This window comes from Globicephala melas, chromosome 16, assembly GCF_963455315.2.
Source record: "Globicephala melas chromosome 16, mGloMel1.2, whole genome shotgun sequence".
Taxonomy (NCBI): Eukaryota; Metazoa; Chordata; class Mammalia; order Artiodactyla; family Delphinidae; genus Globicephala; species Globicephala melas.
Genome location: NC_083329.1, coordinates 24,670,915 through 24,686,409, shown reverse-complemented (window position 1 = coordinate 24,686,409; position 15,495 = coordinate 24,670,915). Strand labels below are relative to the sequence as shown.

Below are 15,495 nucleotides of genomic sequence, written 5' to 3'. Positions count from 1 at the left end.
ATGTGTTCCACGGTGACAAGGAATGTGGAGAAAAATAAGTACTGTGGAGTTCTGGGGAGGAGGGAGAAGGGGTTGGTTGCAATCAGCAAAAAAGGGATCAGGGCAGGCCTCACTGAAAAGGTGACACTCAAGGAATGACCCAAAGGAGGGGAGGGGGAAGCCCACCACATGGTTATCCAGGTGAAGAACATTCCAGGCAGAGGAAACAGCAAGGCCAAAGGCCCTGAGTCAAGAATGTCTCTGGTGTGTGTGAGGAACAGCAGGGCCTGAGAAGCTGAGCAGAGGTGAAGGGGAAATGGCAGGAGAGGAGGCCCTGCAGAGCAGAGCCCTGGTGACACTGTGCTGCCTCAGGTGCCGGAAGCAGAGGACAGCAGAGTCTGAGTCAAGCTGTGCTGCTGTGCTGACAGTGAACTGAAGAGGGGCCAGGGGAGCAGGGAGGGCAGTAGGAGGCCCCACAATACTCCAGGTGGTGGCGGCGGAGGAGTGAGATGCTGCCGCCATTGTGCGCAGGTCGGATGTGGGGTGTGAGAGAAAGGAGTCAACGGGTTTGGCCTGAGCAACCTGAAAAATGGAGCTGCCTTTTCCTGAATCAGGGAAAACTTCAGAAGCAGCACATTTGGGGTCAGGGGTGGTAGGGGGCCTGGCTTTGGGCATCTTATGTGTGTGATGTCTGTTGGACACCTAAGTAGGACTGTCAGCAGAAGGCTGAGTGTAGCTCAGAAGTTCGAGGAGGTCCGAACTGGATGTAAACTGGGGAGTTTGGCAGTGTACAGATGATCTGAGACTGGCTGAGATCCCCATGGGAGCAAGCTAAACAGAAAAGAGGCCTGGGACCAAACCCTAGGAGTGGAGTGGTCAACTGTATGTACGTGTATACACACTACATTTATACAGATGGATATGCAGAAACACGCTCTCTGTTTAGATATATACATACACACACAGGTAGTTTCAGATCAGTGGTATTATATAAACAGATCTCAATTTTCTTCCCACTAAATCTACTGGGAATACTGCTCCATGGTGAAAATATCTGTCTGCTCCGTTAAATTAATGGCTGCATAGTATTTCATAGTGTACATTACCATAATTAATTTTCCTCTATAGACACATATTTTTCCCAATTACGGAATCTTAAATTACACAGCAATGGGCATCATGTGCATTCATCCTCTCCCATCTATGTGATCATCTCCTTGGGATAAACCCTAGAAGTGGGGCAGCTGTGGGCAAGTATGTGCCCTTTTTATGTTCTGATGCAAGACTCCTTCCCGGCAGCTCCAGTCATCTGAGATGTATTCAATATGGATCAGCTGCCGACCTTAAGGAAGACCTACTGGGATGTCATTCCAGGTAAATTCTGTTCTACAGGGACCCTTCTCAACACGGGGCAGCTTTCTGGGTAATCGCTGTTAGGAACCAGGCACAGAGGTTTAGGGCAAGTCAGAAAAGTCCAAGACAGGAAGCAAGCTGTCGGTACTAGCTTTTGGTCTGACATGTGGAGCTACAGCCAGTTTCTAAGTGTAAAGCCTCTCCATTTCCACACAGAGCAGCACAACGCGTCAGGCCTGCAGGCTCTCCAGCAGAGCCATTAAAAGCTTATTACATCAAGTGCAAATGCAGCAGCCAAAGGCAGATGTGCCTTTTGTGAAGTGACTGTAATTAACGCCATATCTTCCTCCGAACTTTGTTTTCGCTGGCTGGATTTGTCATCGTCCTGTAAGAACAAGCCTATTACATACCTCGGATTTTTTCCCTTTACCTTGTCGTTCCGAGCAAAAGCATGACCCATCACCTGTCTGGGCAAATACTGAGTGTTTGGATGGTGTCAGGACGTCCTGCACGTTCAATGGTAACCTTGAAAACAACATCTACCACTGCCAAGTGATTGGTCAGCGGCCTCCGCCAAGAACTTCAGGGTATTAAGGGATGATGTATTTAGTCACAGTGTCCTCAAGCACAGGGAAATGTACTGAAGCACCTTTTGATTCAGAAGGACAATAAGGAAAACGACAAATACAGAGCCACGCCTTGGATCCTGTTTATTCCCGTCGATGCGTTGGTCTGTAGACAGAATTCAACCCAAGACTCTGGACCCATCACTGGTGTTTGACCCACAGAAATTGTAGGTCAGCGACACTCATCCAGGGAGAACGAGTCCTCTATACCAGGTTCTTAACCATCAAGATACACCAAGAAAGTACCTGATAGTCTGAAGTTTTAAAAAGTGCCTGAACTCGTGATCTGTATGCTCTTCAGCTCCCGCAGTACAAGCGCCTTTTCCACGGGATGCCCCTTTACCACAACAGAGCCTCCAACCAGTTCAGCTACCAACACTGTTTCTTCCTCTTCTGCTCTGTGAGTGATGCTTGGTCCAGCCAGGAGGCCAATGAGAAGGGTTTTCTTGTATGTCGTGGCTGAGATAAGTCTTTTATCCCAGGATACAGCAGGCAGAAGGCAGCCTCCAGAATTCATGCCAAGTTCCATTCTTCAAATTACCATATTTCATAGTTTATTATGAGATAATTGCCACCAGGCCTATAAGCCTCAGCACCATGTTAAAATCAGAGCCCGGGAGTGAACGCCACCTGTTTTCTCCTCCCCCCCCACCCCGCTCCACTCGTGCTGCCTGCCGGCCTCTCCTCAGAACGCAGTGTAGTAGTTCTCTGTGGTGCTGACGATGTCACTCTGGTCCTCCAAGAGCTCCAGCACCTGCCGCAGCACAGTTTCACTCAGGACTGGGCTGAGGCTCAGGCGAGCACAGGCCAGGATGTGCAGGAAGTGGCAGCCCTTCTCCACGTCTGCAGGAAAAAGGGAGTTGGCTAAGCTTGGACACACCTGTCAGACCCTCCTCTCTCTCTCCTGTCCTCTCCTCTAAATGGAAGTCCTTCTTCAGAGTTCCTGGATCAGAACCTGCAGCTTAATAAGATCCCCAGATGATTCTTATGCACATTAAAAGTAGGACATGCACTGGCCTAGCTTATCAGTGAGAACGAACCAAAACACATGTTCTCAGGTCTGTGCCATGGACCACTGCTCGGGGATGCAGGCCTTCAACCTTCCAGGATTCCCAATCAATAATTTTATACTCATAACCCAGTGGGGATTTAGCGCTTGATAGGCTTTTTTCTCTAATGAAGTTACATGTACGAGCACATGCATTCAGTTCTAACCCCCTGGCTTCCCAGGCGGGAGCCCTCTTGTGGCCGACAGCAGAGCCGGCTGGCAGCAGCCTCCACATTCCTTCTGTAACTCCTGGACGGTGGGACTGCGGTGGTGACCTTTGGCCTGTTCTCACTCTTCTCTGCCTAGGCTTCCAAAAAGTCTGTCTGTGACGGCTGTATTCTAGGAACCTCTCACCCTCTACCCAAAACAAATGAGACCATTCGTAGCAGTTCAGGACGAGTGACCGCTTTCCTAGTTGAAATCAATGATTTGGAGTAGTGGTATTCACACTGAAGTTATGACCATTAGAGGATCAATGAAATCAATTTAGTGGGTTGCGGTTAGCATTCTTTTCTTACCAAACAGACTAGAGTATGAGATTACAGAATGTATTGCATTTTAGGTACTATAAACATTGAGAAACTTTATATTCAACTATACATGTATATGTATAGTTGAAATAAAATTTATAATAAAATTATATAATTTCCTAGGTGATGATGTAAAATTTATTTGTAACATCGAGTCAAAGTCAAACCTCATTCCTGGAAACAAACCCTCCCCAGTTTCCACCAAAGCCCCATTCACAGGGCCAGGCCTCTCACCGCCGTATCCCCAGCATCTGGCCCACTAGTGCTCTGCACAGTCACTGAATGTTGTTTTCAGGTGATAAAATGCTTTAGACTCCAGGAAAGTCCTCAAAGAGGGGTTGTGGTGATGGGCAAAGCATGGTTGAGATTCTTTGCACCTTTGTGGCTTTGGGCAAGTCACTGCATCTTTAAGCCTCAGTTTTCTGACCCATGGGGAGTGGGGCTGGGGGGCACCTCTGAGGTCCTTCCCAGCTCTAAGGGTCAGTGATGTTCACAGGCAGTGGTCCTGGGCTAACAAAGACCTGCAAATCCTGACCTCTAGTGGCTAGTCAACTCATTGTTCCTCCCGACTGGGTTACTGTTGGGAAACTCGCCACCTCCCCTGGTCTCTACATTTCCAGGCTATTTCTTCAACATTCATTCGATCAAGATTTCCTGAACACCTACTACATGTGCAGCGCTGAGCAAGGAGGAGCAAGTACAGAGTGCAGACAGAGAGCTGACTCTGGAGTCCAAAGGACCCGAATAAAAATGCTGGCTCTATGACTGGGGCAAAGTGGTCCAGGTCTCTCAGTCCGCATCCTCATCTGTTAAATGGGAAGAAAAGCACCCACTTCACTCATGGTTGTGTGGGTGAAAGGAGACCATGGTGGGGGCTTCTTCCATGGAGAATTACTATGATTCTATCGTCATATCCATAACCTAAGAAGATGCACATAACCTTGTCCCTGCTCTAAAGCTTTGACTCTTCCCGAGAGGAAGGGCTGATGACGGAGGGTGAAGGACTCCAACCAGACTGGGCTTGCACACAGCAGAGAGGAAGCCCTGGGAATTTCAGCACTGCTCGGCTTGTGATCTTAGTTCTTTTAAGACCTGGGTGCTCAGGCTCAGGGCTCAAGGTGACTTACAGGCATATGTGGTCAGCAATGCTGACTGCCCCAAAGGCCTTAAACTAATTCTTCACAAAGGCCATTCTGCCGTCGAGGGTTGCCTGGTAAGGCTGTTCACAAAGTGACCTTCCATTCACGTGGGGAGAAGGATTGGTGTTAGTTCTTTAAATGTTTGGAATTCACCAGTGAAGCCATCAGGTCCAAGGCTTTTCTTTGTTGGGAGATTTTTGATTATTGATTCAATCTCCTTACTATGTATCTATTCAGACTTTCTATTTCTTCAGGATTTAGTCTTGGTAGGTTTTGTGTTTCTAGGAATTTCCATTTCACCTGGTTATCCAATTTGTTGGCGTACAATTGTTTATAGTACTTTGTTATAATCCTTTTTATTTCTGTAGAATCAGTACTAATGTCCTCATTTTCATTTCTGATTTTAGTAACTGGAGTTTTTTCTCTTTTTTCTTAGTCTACCTAGCTAAATGTTTGGCAATTTTAGGGATCTTTTCAAAGAACCAACTTTTGGTTTCATTGATTTTCTCTATTGTTTTTCTATTCTCTATTTCATTTATTTGTGCTCTACTCTTTATTATTTCCTTCCTTCTGCTAGCTTTGAGTTACTTTCTTCTTCTTTTTCTAGTTCCTTAAATTGTAAAGTTATATAAGTGTTCTTAGCTATACAGTTCCCCTCATACAAAGCTCTTCTGTGTCCTAGAAGTTTTGGTACTTTGGGGTTTTGTTTTCATTCATCTCTAAGTATTTTCTAATTTCCCATATGATTTCTTCTTTAGTCTACTGGTGAAGAGTGTGTTGTTTAATTCCCACAAATTTGTTAATTTTTCAGTTTTACTTCTGTTATTGACTTTTAACTTCAGAAGATGCTAGTCAGAGAAGATACTTTGTATGATACCTACCTATTAAAATCTATTGAGACTTAATTAATGGTCTCTCCTGGAAAAGGTCCCACGTACATGTTGTATGCTGTATGTATGCTGTTGCCAGGTAGGCTTTTGCGTGCGTCTGTTAGATCTATAGCTGATTTATTGTGTTATTTAAGTCCTCTATTTCCTTACCTTCTGTCTAGTTGTTCTATCCATTATTGACAGTGGGATACTGAAATCTCCAACTATTATCATAGAACCACTTACTTCTTTCAATTCCGTCAGTTTTTGCTTCATATATTTTGACGGTCTGTCATTAGGTACAAAATGTTTAAAATTACTATGTCTTCTGGCTGTATTGAACCTTTTATTAATATATAATGTCCTTCTTTGTCTCCTGCAACATTTTTTTTTTAATTTAGTTATTTATTTATTGGCTGTGTTGGGTCTTCATTGCTGTGCGCAGGCTTTCTCTAGTTGTGGTGAGCAGGGGCTACTCTTCGTTGGAGTGTGCAAGCTTCTCATTGTTGTGGCTTCTCTTGTTGCGGAGCATGGGCTCTAGCCGCGTGGGCTTCAGTAGTTGTGGCACGTGGGCTCAGTAGTTGTGGCTTGCAGGCTCAGTAGTCGTGGCTTGTGGGCTCTAGAGCGCAGGCTCAGTAGTTGTGGTGCATGGGCTTAGCTGCTCCGCAGCACGTGGGATCTTCCCGGACCAGGGATCAAACCCGTGTCCCCTGTATTGGCAGGCGGATTCTTAACCACTGCGCCACCAAGGAAGCCCTCTTGCAACATTTTTGATTTAAAGTTTATTTTGTCTGATATTAGTATAACTGCCCCTGTTCTCTTTTGGTTACTATTTGCATGGGATATATTCTTCTGTCCTTTCACTTTCAACCTATCTGTGCTTTTGGATCTAAAGTGAGTTTCTTGTAGTTGGCATATAGTTGGAGTTCTTGGGTTTTTTTTTTCAATCCATTCTGCCAATCTCTGTCTTTTGATTGGAGAGTTCAATCCATTTACATTTAACCTAATTACTGATAAGAGGGACTTACTCCTGTCATTTTGCTATTTGTTTTCTATATGCCTTATAGCTTTTGGTCCCTCAATTCCTGCATTACTGTCTTCTTTTGTGTTTAGTTGATTTTTTTAATAGTGAAACGTTTAAAATTTCCTTTTGTGTATATTCTAGAGCTATTTTCTTTGTGGTTACCACAGGGATTACGTTTAGCATCCTATAGTTATAACACACTAATTTGAATTTATTCTAGTTTAACTTCAATAATATATAAAACCTCTGTTCCTTCTCCTTTGCAGCTCTGTCCCCACCCCTTTCAGTTGTTGATGTCACAAAACCACAACTTTATACACTGTGCCCAAGAACACAGACTAATAATTCTTTTAAGTGTATTAGGCTCCTAAGATTCTTGGTTTACAGGTTATTTTTCTTTTAACATTTTGAATATATCAGCCTACTGCCTTCCAGCCTCCAAAGTTTCAGATAAGAAATCTGATCATCTTACTGATGTGACAAGTTGTTTTTCTCTTGTAGCTTTCAAGATTCTTTCTTTTGTTTTGACTCTCAAAAGTTTGATTATAATGTGTCTTGGTGTGCTCTCTTTGAGTTCATCTTAATTGGAGTTCACTGAGCTTCTTGGATGTTTATATTCATGTCCTTCATCCTATTAGGGCCGTTTTCGGCCATTATTTCTTCAAATATTCTCTCTGCCCCTTTCTCTCTTCTTCTGGGACTCCCACAATGCATATGTTGGTCCATTTGATGATGTCCCACAGGTTCTTTAGGTTCTGTTCACTTTTCTTCAGATTTTTCCTGCTCAAATTTGCCTTTGAATCACTGGTAAACTTTTCACTTCAGTTACTGTACTTTTCAGAATTTCTTTTTGGTTTCTTTCTAGTTTTTGTATCTCTTTATTGATATTTCCTATTTTGTTCACCCATCATTTTCTTAAGCATCTTTAAGACAACTGTTTCAAAGTCTTTGGGTAATAAATTTGCCATCAGGTCTTTTTCAGGGACAGTTTCTGTTGCTTATTTTTCCCTTTGAATGGGCCATAGTTTCCTGTCTCTTTGAATGTCTTTCGTTTTTAGTTGAAAACTGGGCATTTGAATCTAATAATGTGGTAACTCTGGAGATTAGATTCTTCACCTTCTGTGGTGTTTGCTGCTTTTTGTTATTGTTTTTATTTTTTTGGTTGTTGTAGGCTGTCTCTGTGCCAAGGAGCAGCCTGAGATGGAAACCTAAGGTCTTCTCAGGCCTATTTCTGAGCCTGTGCCTTTCCCTGGGCATGTGTGGTCGCTTTCTAATTTTACCCATATATGCAGGTGCTTTGGAATGTTCTAGTCTTTCTTTTCTGGCTCCAAAAGGGGTAAAAAAGAGAAATGAAGGAGTTTAAAAAAAAGGGTGCCAGTCTTTTAAATCCCTGGAAGTCACTTCAGCTGTTGGGTGAGCAGCTTACAACAATGGGAGGAGGTACAACAATGGCCACCCACCTCTCTGCCTGCACCTCTGTGATCAGAAGCAGCAACTGGTGATCAGAGCACAAATCCCTGATACATGGAGGACTGGGTCCTTTTTGCCCCCGCTAGCTCCCACAAGCTCTGTACAAACTGCTCCAGAAACACATGCACAGCCGCCTGCCATGTAGCTGGGGATGGGGGATGAGTAGCTGCTACTAACATCAGAAAATTGACTGAAATTAACCCCAATTCATTGTCCAAACCTTCCTCTGGAAGTTGCTAGCCTTGATAGACTCCAGAGTTCCAAAATAGCTATATCAGACAGATGCAATTGTTGTCTAAGTGGAGGGAAGGATTCTTGGTGTTCTTACTCTGCCATATTCCTAAGAGTTTCATAAAACACCAATCTATTTCATCCTCATAACAACCCACGATGTAGGTACGATTATTATCCCTGCTTTGCGTATAAAGAAACTGAGGCACAGACTTGCTCAAGGCCACACAGCTACAAAGTGGCAGAGCTGGGATTCAAACCCAAGCAAGGTGGCTCCAGAGCCCAGCTCTTCACAACTATGCCATGCGGGCCATCTTCAGACAAACCCTCTATCAGTGCTTTAGGGACCTAAAACTGGCCCATGTTTATAATCCTTTCATTATTGTAGGTTTACCTTCTGCTGAAATATTCATAAGTGACTAAAGGTTTTAAGTTCTCCTACCAATCATACTGCCAAGGAAAACTCAATGCTATGTTTCATACTGAAAGGTTAGAAACAAACTAAAGGTTCAGTAGGAATACTTAAATAAATGGTCGAATATCTATCAATACATATAGTGGAATACTGTGCAGCCATTAAAAAGACAGGTACTTTTACACATACTGTTGCTGAATGGCTGCTATAAGCCAATGTTAGATTTAAAATACAAGGTATAAAACACTGAGTATTGTATGCTAAGCTTTACTTATGTTTTTTAGAAAGGATAAACTATACAAACATGTTTATAAGTGCATATAACATCTCTAGAAGGATATGCCAGAAACTAGTAACACCCACTGCCTTTGGAAAGGGGAACACAGAGCCTGGGGCTCGGTGTTGGGAAGGAGTCTCACTTTTTCTGTGTGTGTTTTTGTACTTTTTGACTTTTTATCCTGTGCATACATTATTCAGGATAATGTTTTAATGTCATAGGTATTCAAATATTCTCTCTGCCCCTTTCTCTCTTCTTCTGGGACTCCCACAATGCATATGTTGGTCCATTTGATGATGTCCCACAGGTTCTTTAGGTTCTGTTCACTTTTCTTCAGAAAAGTGAAAGGGGTGTCAAAAGGGGTGTCAAAAGGGGTGGCTGCAACAGACTCTGACAGTTCCTACAAGGTATGTTTACTGGTATTCTCAGTTACTCATGCTCCAGAATTTGTCTCCTGGGAGTTTACTAGTTCCAGGGAATTGGCTTATGTTTTTTAAAGGCTCCCATTTACAGACTGAGTAGCAGAGCCTGTCCACCTTGACACACACACTCACCAAAGCAGGAGCTGGCCTGTGGATTAGAAGTGGATATAAAACCTGCCACTTTATAGACCCTCAGGCCACCAAGGCTGTTTGGTTCTCCTAAGAAATGAAGTGTGAATTGCTTTCATTTGCTTCAGCAGGCCCTAGGATCACTTTAATCCACCCTGCTCCTAATACACATCAAAATAAGAGTCTAGCCAGATGGCTTGGGACTACCATGAGCGCAGGAATGTCACCTGGGGACCAGCCTCTCGTCTCATCCCTTCTTGGTTGAAGAATCCCACATTTCACAGCTCTAAAAAGCTCCTTAAATTGTGGCTAGGTGGTTTTTCCCCCAACTAAAGGATATTTATCCTTCTTGTTCTGAATGAAGTGAACAATAGTTAGAAACCTTGCATTAAAATAATAGATTGCTTTCAGTTTATTTTAAGACCTGTTGTCACACCACTCTGGGAGGTGACTTCATGGGTCCTTAAAAGCTAAATAAGGCTGCATACCATAAACACCAGGGCTGGAGATCTGGTCCAGCTCCACCTGCTGACTCAGCCTGGAACAGGTCCAGGCCCCAGGGATACATGGGCTTTAAGGACTGGAGGTGGACCTCCCGGGAGAGAAAGAAAGCAGAATGAGGAGGCCTGTGCTCACTAACAAGCCTTTCCACTTTTCTTCTGGCGTCATTTGTTGACATATGCCAACATTTGTTAATAGCACATGTTTGCAAAAGGTAGACTTTGAAAAGTCACCTTTAAGAGCGATCGGTTTACACAGGATTTAAACATAGGACTAATGTTTTCTTCTCTTTCTAACTAGTATGAAAATGGTAATGTCTGTTATCAGACTCTCTACAGTTTGAGTTTCTAACCACTAGGGGCTGATCTAACTCCACTAAAACCAACTATTTTCTCAACCATTTCTTTTGCAAATTATCAGGTTTCAGGATGACTGAATTACACTGTTCACAAACTGTAATGTCTAGAACCATTCCTCCCAACCTTGAAGGGCTTGATGTTAGAAGAGAGGAAAATGTCAGGTTTGGGTTCAGAGACAAGAAGGAAGAGTGGAACAAGAAATAACACAAATTACAGAGGACACGAAACAAGAAGGATGTTAAAAAGTCCTAGCGTAACAGCTGACCTTGCTGTATCAGAATCACTTGAGGAGCTCACCTGTCTAGCCCCCATCCCAGCCCCTAGTGAATCAGAATCCCTAGGGGTGGGACCTGAGTGTTGTATGTTCAAAAAAGCTCCAAGGTTGACTCTTACGTGTGGCCCATGTCAGAACAACTGTGCAAGGCTAACGCTCACTTTAGAAAGGAGGAGTCTGAGGCTCAGAGAGGTCAGGTATCTTGACCAGTCATGCTTCCAAGTTGTTACTGGGAAAGGTCCCAGGTTTCCTGACTCTCCACCTAGCGCTCTCCGGGAGGGAACAGCCGCCTCCAGGGCACCGAGACACATGTACGTTACACCACTTACGGTTTGGTTTCTGGCAGTCTTCTTGAATGATCTGGTGGATCTTTCTGTGTAATTCTTTGTCTTCTCTGGTTACCTAAATGGGAAAAACAGTTCGGAAAGAAATGTTAAGTAAAACAGAGGTTGTGTCATCCAGACACCCAAATTGGTCTTTAGGATAGTTTCTAAAGATTTCATAACGATCCTCATCCCTACCCTAACAGAGTGTCGCTTTGGATACGTGGCCAGCTGTCAAACTAGTTCTGTCCCTAAGTAGCTCACTGCTCTGAAGTCCACCCACAGGCATATTCCCTCGGGAGGTGGTTTACGGGGAGGCCATGATAGAAAGAAAAGCTGGAATCCCTTGCTTTCAAGGAGCAACTTTCGTCTTAAATATTCATAACACATTCATAAAATTTCTCTTATTCATTATGTTCTTGAGGGAGGCACAAGTGATCAAACCCGAGGACTCTTTCCTCTTGTGTTTCTTCTTTTCTATCTTGGGTTTCATATTCCTTCACCCAACCATAGGGAAAAAAACAAAAGAAATAAAACTGTAAGGCAAAGCTAGCAAGAGAGTAAATCTAGTTTATGAATGGAAACACTGTCTGTTCTCAAAGGCAAACATAACCAAGGTTCCTTTCTCAGCCAGCTCCAGTAAGAGGGAAGCAGCCAGCAAATGGGTTTCACCTTCATGTTCAACAGTAAATCTAAAATCAAAGAGAAAGAAAGGAAAAAAGAGGAAGAAAGGAAGGGGAAAAAAGGAAGAAGGAGAAAAAAAAAAAGTACGCAAACAAACACATATGTCAGGATGCTCCTTGGACTGACGGACTTGGAATGAGCAGATTTAAGAATGGGGGTTCTGATAAGGACCCTTCTCTGGACTTACAGGGTGTTGGGAAGATTAAGTAAGGTAATGTGGGAGAGCTGCTGAAAGCTGGAAAGCACTATACAGAGAAAAGATAACTCCGTCCCTGAGGCAATGCCCTCAGGAAAACAGAAACCTAGGAGCCAGGGTTGAGGTAGAAGTGGGGAGTGAAGTCAGAGAAGGGGGGTGGCTCTGCTGAGGAAAATAGAGCTATTAGAGCTGGATCACCCCATTCCAGCTCAGACTGATTCACAGGAGGAAGTGCCCCAGCCCTGCCACACCTCATCCCTGGACTGCTGCCCATGGTCTGCTGTTCCTCAGGAAGAGCAGCTTCCTACTGACCCAGGAGGCCACGCAGAGCCTCCTGGGGGGTGATGTGAGGGTGCGGGTGGGGGTGGGAGGGTGTTAGGGTGAATTGCCCAGCATGAGCTTCTCCAACCCCAAGAAGCAATCAGCTCCCACCAGGCCTGCCCGTCCTGGGAGGCGGGGGGGCGGGGGGGGCTGCCCTCACCCTTATACGGAATGGAATACCCTTTTCAGAAGTTATTTAAATAGTATTTAAAACATATCTTAATTTTTTTTAATGTTCTAAAATGGGGAATCACTAGAGTTAATCAACATCGAGAAAATGTCCTATTAAGGAAAGCTTCCCCTCGGGAATCATGCCTGTAAAGAATGAGGCTTCTGGGAGCTCCCAGAGTTCTGATCTGTCTTCAGGAGAATCGCTCACAGCTGAAGCTACATCTGTGCTACTAAAGTGGACATCAATATCGATAACAACATCAGTATCAGCTTGGTTCCTCCCATATTAAAGGTAGGCAGTGAGAGGTGAACTTTTAACTCAAAGTATGAGGTAGGCAAGAACTTGTACCCCTGGTGGGAATGTTAATAGGCACCACTTTTGAAGGAGGCAATCAAAAGCTTAAAGGTACATGCCCTTTACTCCAGCAATTCCTCTTTTAAGAGTCGATCTTACGGAAATACTTACATAAGTCCACAAGAAAACAGACATAGCAACACTGTATGTGAGGACAGGAGTTGGAAACAATATAAATGGCCATCAGAGATAAGTGGTTAAACAATTTACGGCAAGTTCCCACAATAGGGAAAACCATGCAGATGTCAAAAAGAATGAGACAGATTTATAAGGACTAATATGGAAAGATGACTGTGATGTGCTGTTCTGGCATCCCCAAAAGTTGCTGAGCATTATTTAGAGCAGTGGTTCTCAACCGGGTCAGGGGACACTTGGCAATGTCTGGAGACGTTTAGGTTGCCACAATTGGGGGTGCTGCTACCAGCATCTAGTAGGTGAAGGCCAAGGATGTGCCAAACATCCTACAATGCAAAGGACAACACCCCACAACGAAGAATCATCTGGCTCAAACAGTGCTGAAGTTGAGAAATCCTGATTTAGAGGAATATCACATCTTTTTGGTAACAGGAGCCTATATTTACATGTGTGCCGAAGGCTGTACTGTTAAAAGCGGTATCTTGAGGAAAGATAAGGGCCAACTCTCACTCCTTACTTTATGTACCTCCTAATGACGGATTTTTAAAAAACAGGAAACAAACAATCCTAAGTAATAAATATATTTGCAGTTGAAGCTAAGAAAAAAAATTAAGTTGCAGGTCTCTTACATAGAACAGGTTATCAAAACCACCATCTTTCTGGAAAACAAGTCCTTCTTCCTGCAGCAGCTTTATAGCGTTCCTAAATATACTATGAATTGCCTTGGAAGTGGTGTCATTCTTAAAATCCATCTGTAGGAGGAAAAAAAAATAAAGGAAGAAAAGAAATAAGTCCCATCTTACAGCACTTGAGGGCAACTCCCTAGACCAACTGGTTATAAATTCACCCAACAGGCTTTTTATCTACTGAGTCAAAAAGATTCAGGTATGCACGGGCCTAGCAGGATGGTATTTAAGGAGGATTGGGAGGTTTGCTCTAGCAGAATCACACTTGATAACTGTTCCACACCTTGGTTATGATTTTTTGTTTGTTTAATTCATTTAACTCAATGATATAAAATGGAAATATCAAAATGACAATCTTTGATTTATTTTTTTATACAGAGCCAAAAATTCTATACCTACTGGCTCACTTTTTTCATTAAAATTGTGGCCATATATACAACTTCTTCCTACGGACATCAAAGAATTTTACACACATTGAAATAATAAGTTGGGGATTCCAGCACATAGAGAGTATTAAACAGACTCCTTATTTTAAATGGAGGACAGTGGAGACAAACAGCTGTGCAGAGATCTGTCAAAGGGGAGGGTCCAGGGGCTGAAGGTGGACAGGGCCCTAGGGGAAGCGAGAACACCATGAGGAAGGACCCTCTGCTGCTGTCAGTTTGCTCTCTCCTCAATTTCAGTATCCCTTCCCTTCTCTAAGAGTCAAGTTTGCCTAGAGAGGTTACCAGGTCATCCTACTTCTTATTTCAAGGAGGCCAGGTTTTCAGCTATGTCCTACCATGGTTAACTAGACTGTGTGCTTCTTGAGTTGGGGACTCATCTCGGACACCTGCTCCCTGACACATAGTGGGTGATGGAGAAAACATGTGTGTATTCAGGGGAAATACCCCACATAGGTAGGCGATATCCTCCTAATTATTCCATTAGGGATTTTCAGTTCATTCCTAAAACAAAGGAAGTGGTAAGTAATAAGTGTCCTTCAAGGTACAGATCCATTTGTAATGTGACAGAAATACATCAAGATACTAGAAAGATCAGAGTGCCAAAGAAACGTGGCAAAGCTTCCAAAAGAGTGTTTGAAGGCACAGTCCTACTCCTCTAACGGAAGGTCCTTATGGAGGCTGTCTGGGGCAGCACTCACAGATGCTGAAACAGAGAGCGGGCCTGGGATTTGCTGATGACATTCCCACAAAGTGACAGGGAGAGGAAAGGAACTCCCAAATGGCCTCAAGTATTGACAGCTCCATCCTGAAAGAAATCTTTGCTTTCTGGAAGAGGCCTCCCAGACAGGCACTGTTTGAATCTAACAGATCTTGGTGATGTTTCACAAATGTGCTCTCCTGAGCTGAACAGGAGAGACTAACGTTCTTAATTAACAGCCTAGGTTTTTTCTCAACAGAACAGGCCTGGAGAACCTGGCCAGTAGAACAGGAGGGCCTGAGAGTTGACAAGCACTCCAGGTTACGACAGCACCCGTTCTCTGAAGGGAGAACAGGTTGAGAAATATTTGATGACTCCCACGGGCAGAAAAGCTATCTGGGTGTGTTTAGAATAAACACCTCTCCCAGCGATCCTCAGTCACATATCTTTTTATTCAGGGGGGCTTGAGGCAAAGCTGTTTTTAATTTCATACGTGAGTGCTCTCACTTAGGAAAAGAACGCTCAACCCAACACAGGCTCCCCTACATGACTTTATAACTACTTCATTTTCATAATTCTCAGGAGATTCGTCTTCTTTGGTCAATTTAATATAAGGATCCTAAGGGTTGAGTTTATTATGTCTCTTCCCAATATAGAAATAAATGGGAAACTGACTAGAAATGTTGCACGATTATTCCTGTCATTAAAAATGACTCTTGGTTATCCTCAGACCATACAGAAAGCCCGGTTCCTCCTCCCAGATTTCAGTCAGATCGAGCAGCAGGAAGAGAGGGTGTGAGGCCTGGGAGAGTAAAAGCAGTTTCAGCTGTGAACA

General features: G+C 43.6%; 1 protein-coding gene across 6 annotated transcripts in view; it reads right to left on the bottom strand.

Annotated features, from left to right (window-relative positions):
• Window positions 1-712: 712 nt before the first annotated feature.
• Window positions 713-15,495, bottom strand: part of STN1 (STN1 subunit of CST complex) — a 38,071-nt gene continuing 23,288 nt past the window's right edge. For 2 of the 6 annotated variants that reach the window (XM_060286727.2, XM_060286726.2), the window contains exons 8-10: window positions 13,461-13,583; window positions 10,976-11,048; window positions 713-2,801 (exon numbers count right to left, since the gene is read on the bottom strand). In XM_060286727.2, coding sequence (XP_060142710.1) covers window positions 2,644-2,801; window positions 10,976-11,048; window positions 13,461-13,583 — 354 coding nt within the window. In that variant the 3' untranslated portion in view covers window positions 713-2,643. The remainder of the gene's footprint in view (window positions 2,802-10,975; window positions 11,049-13,460; window positions 13,584-15,495) is intronic. The other 4 variants (XM_060286725.2, XM_030865533.3, XM_060286724.2 and 1 more) reach the window with 3 other exon arrangements.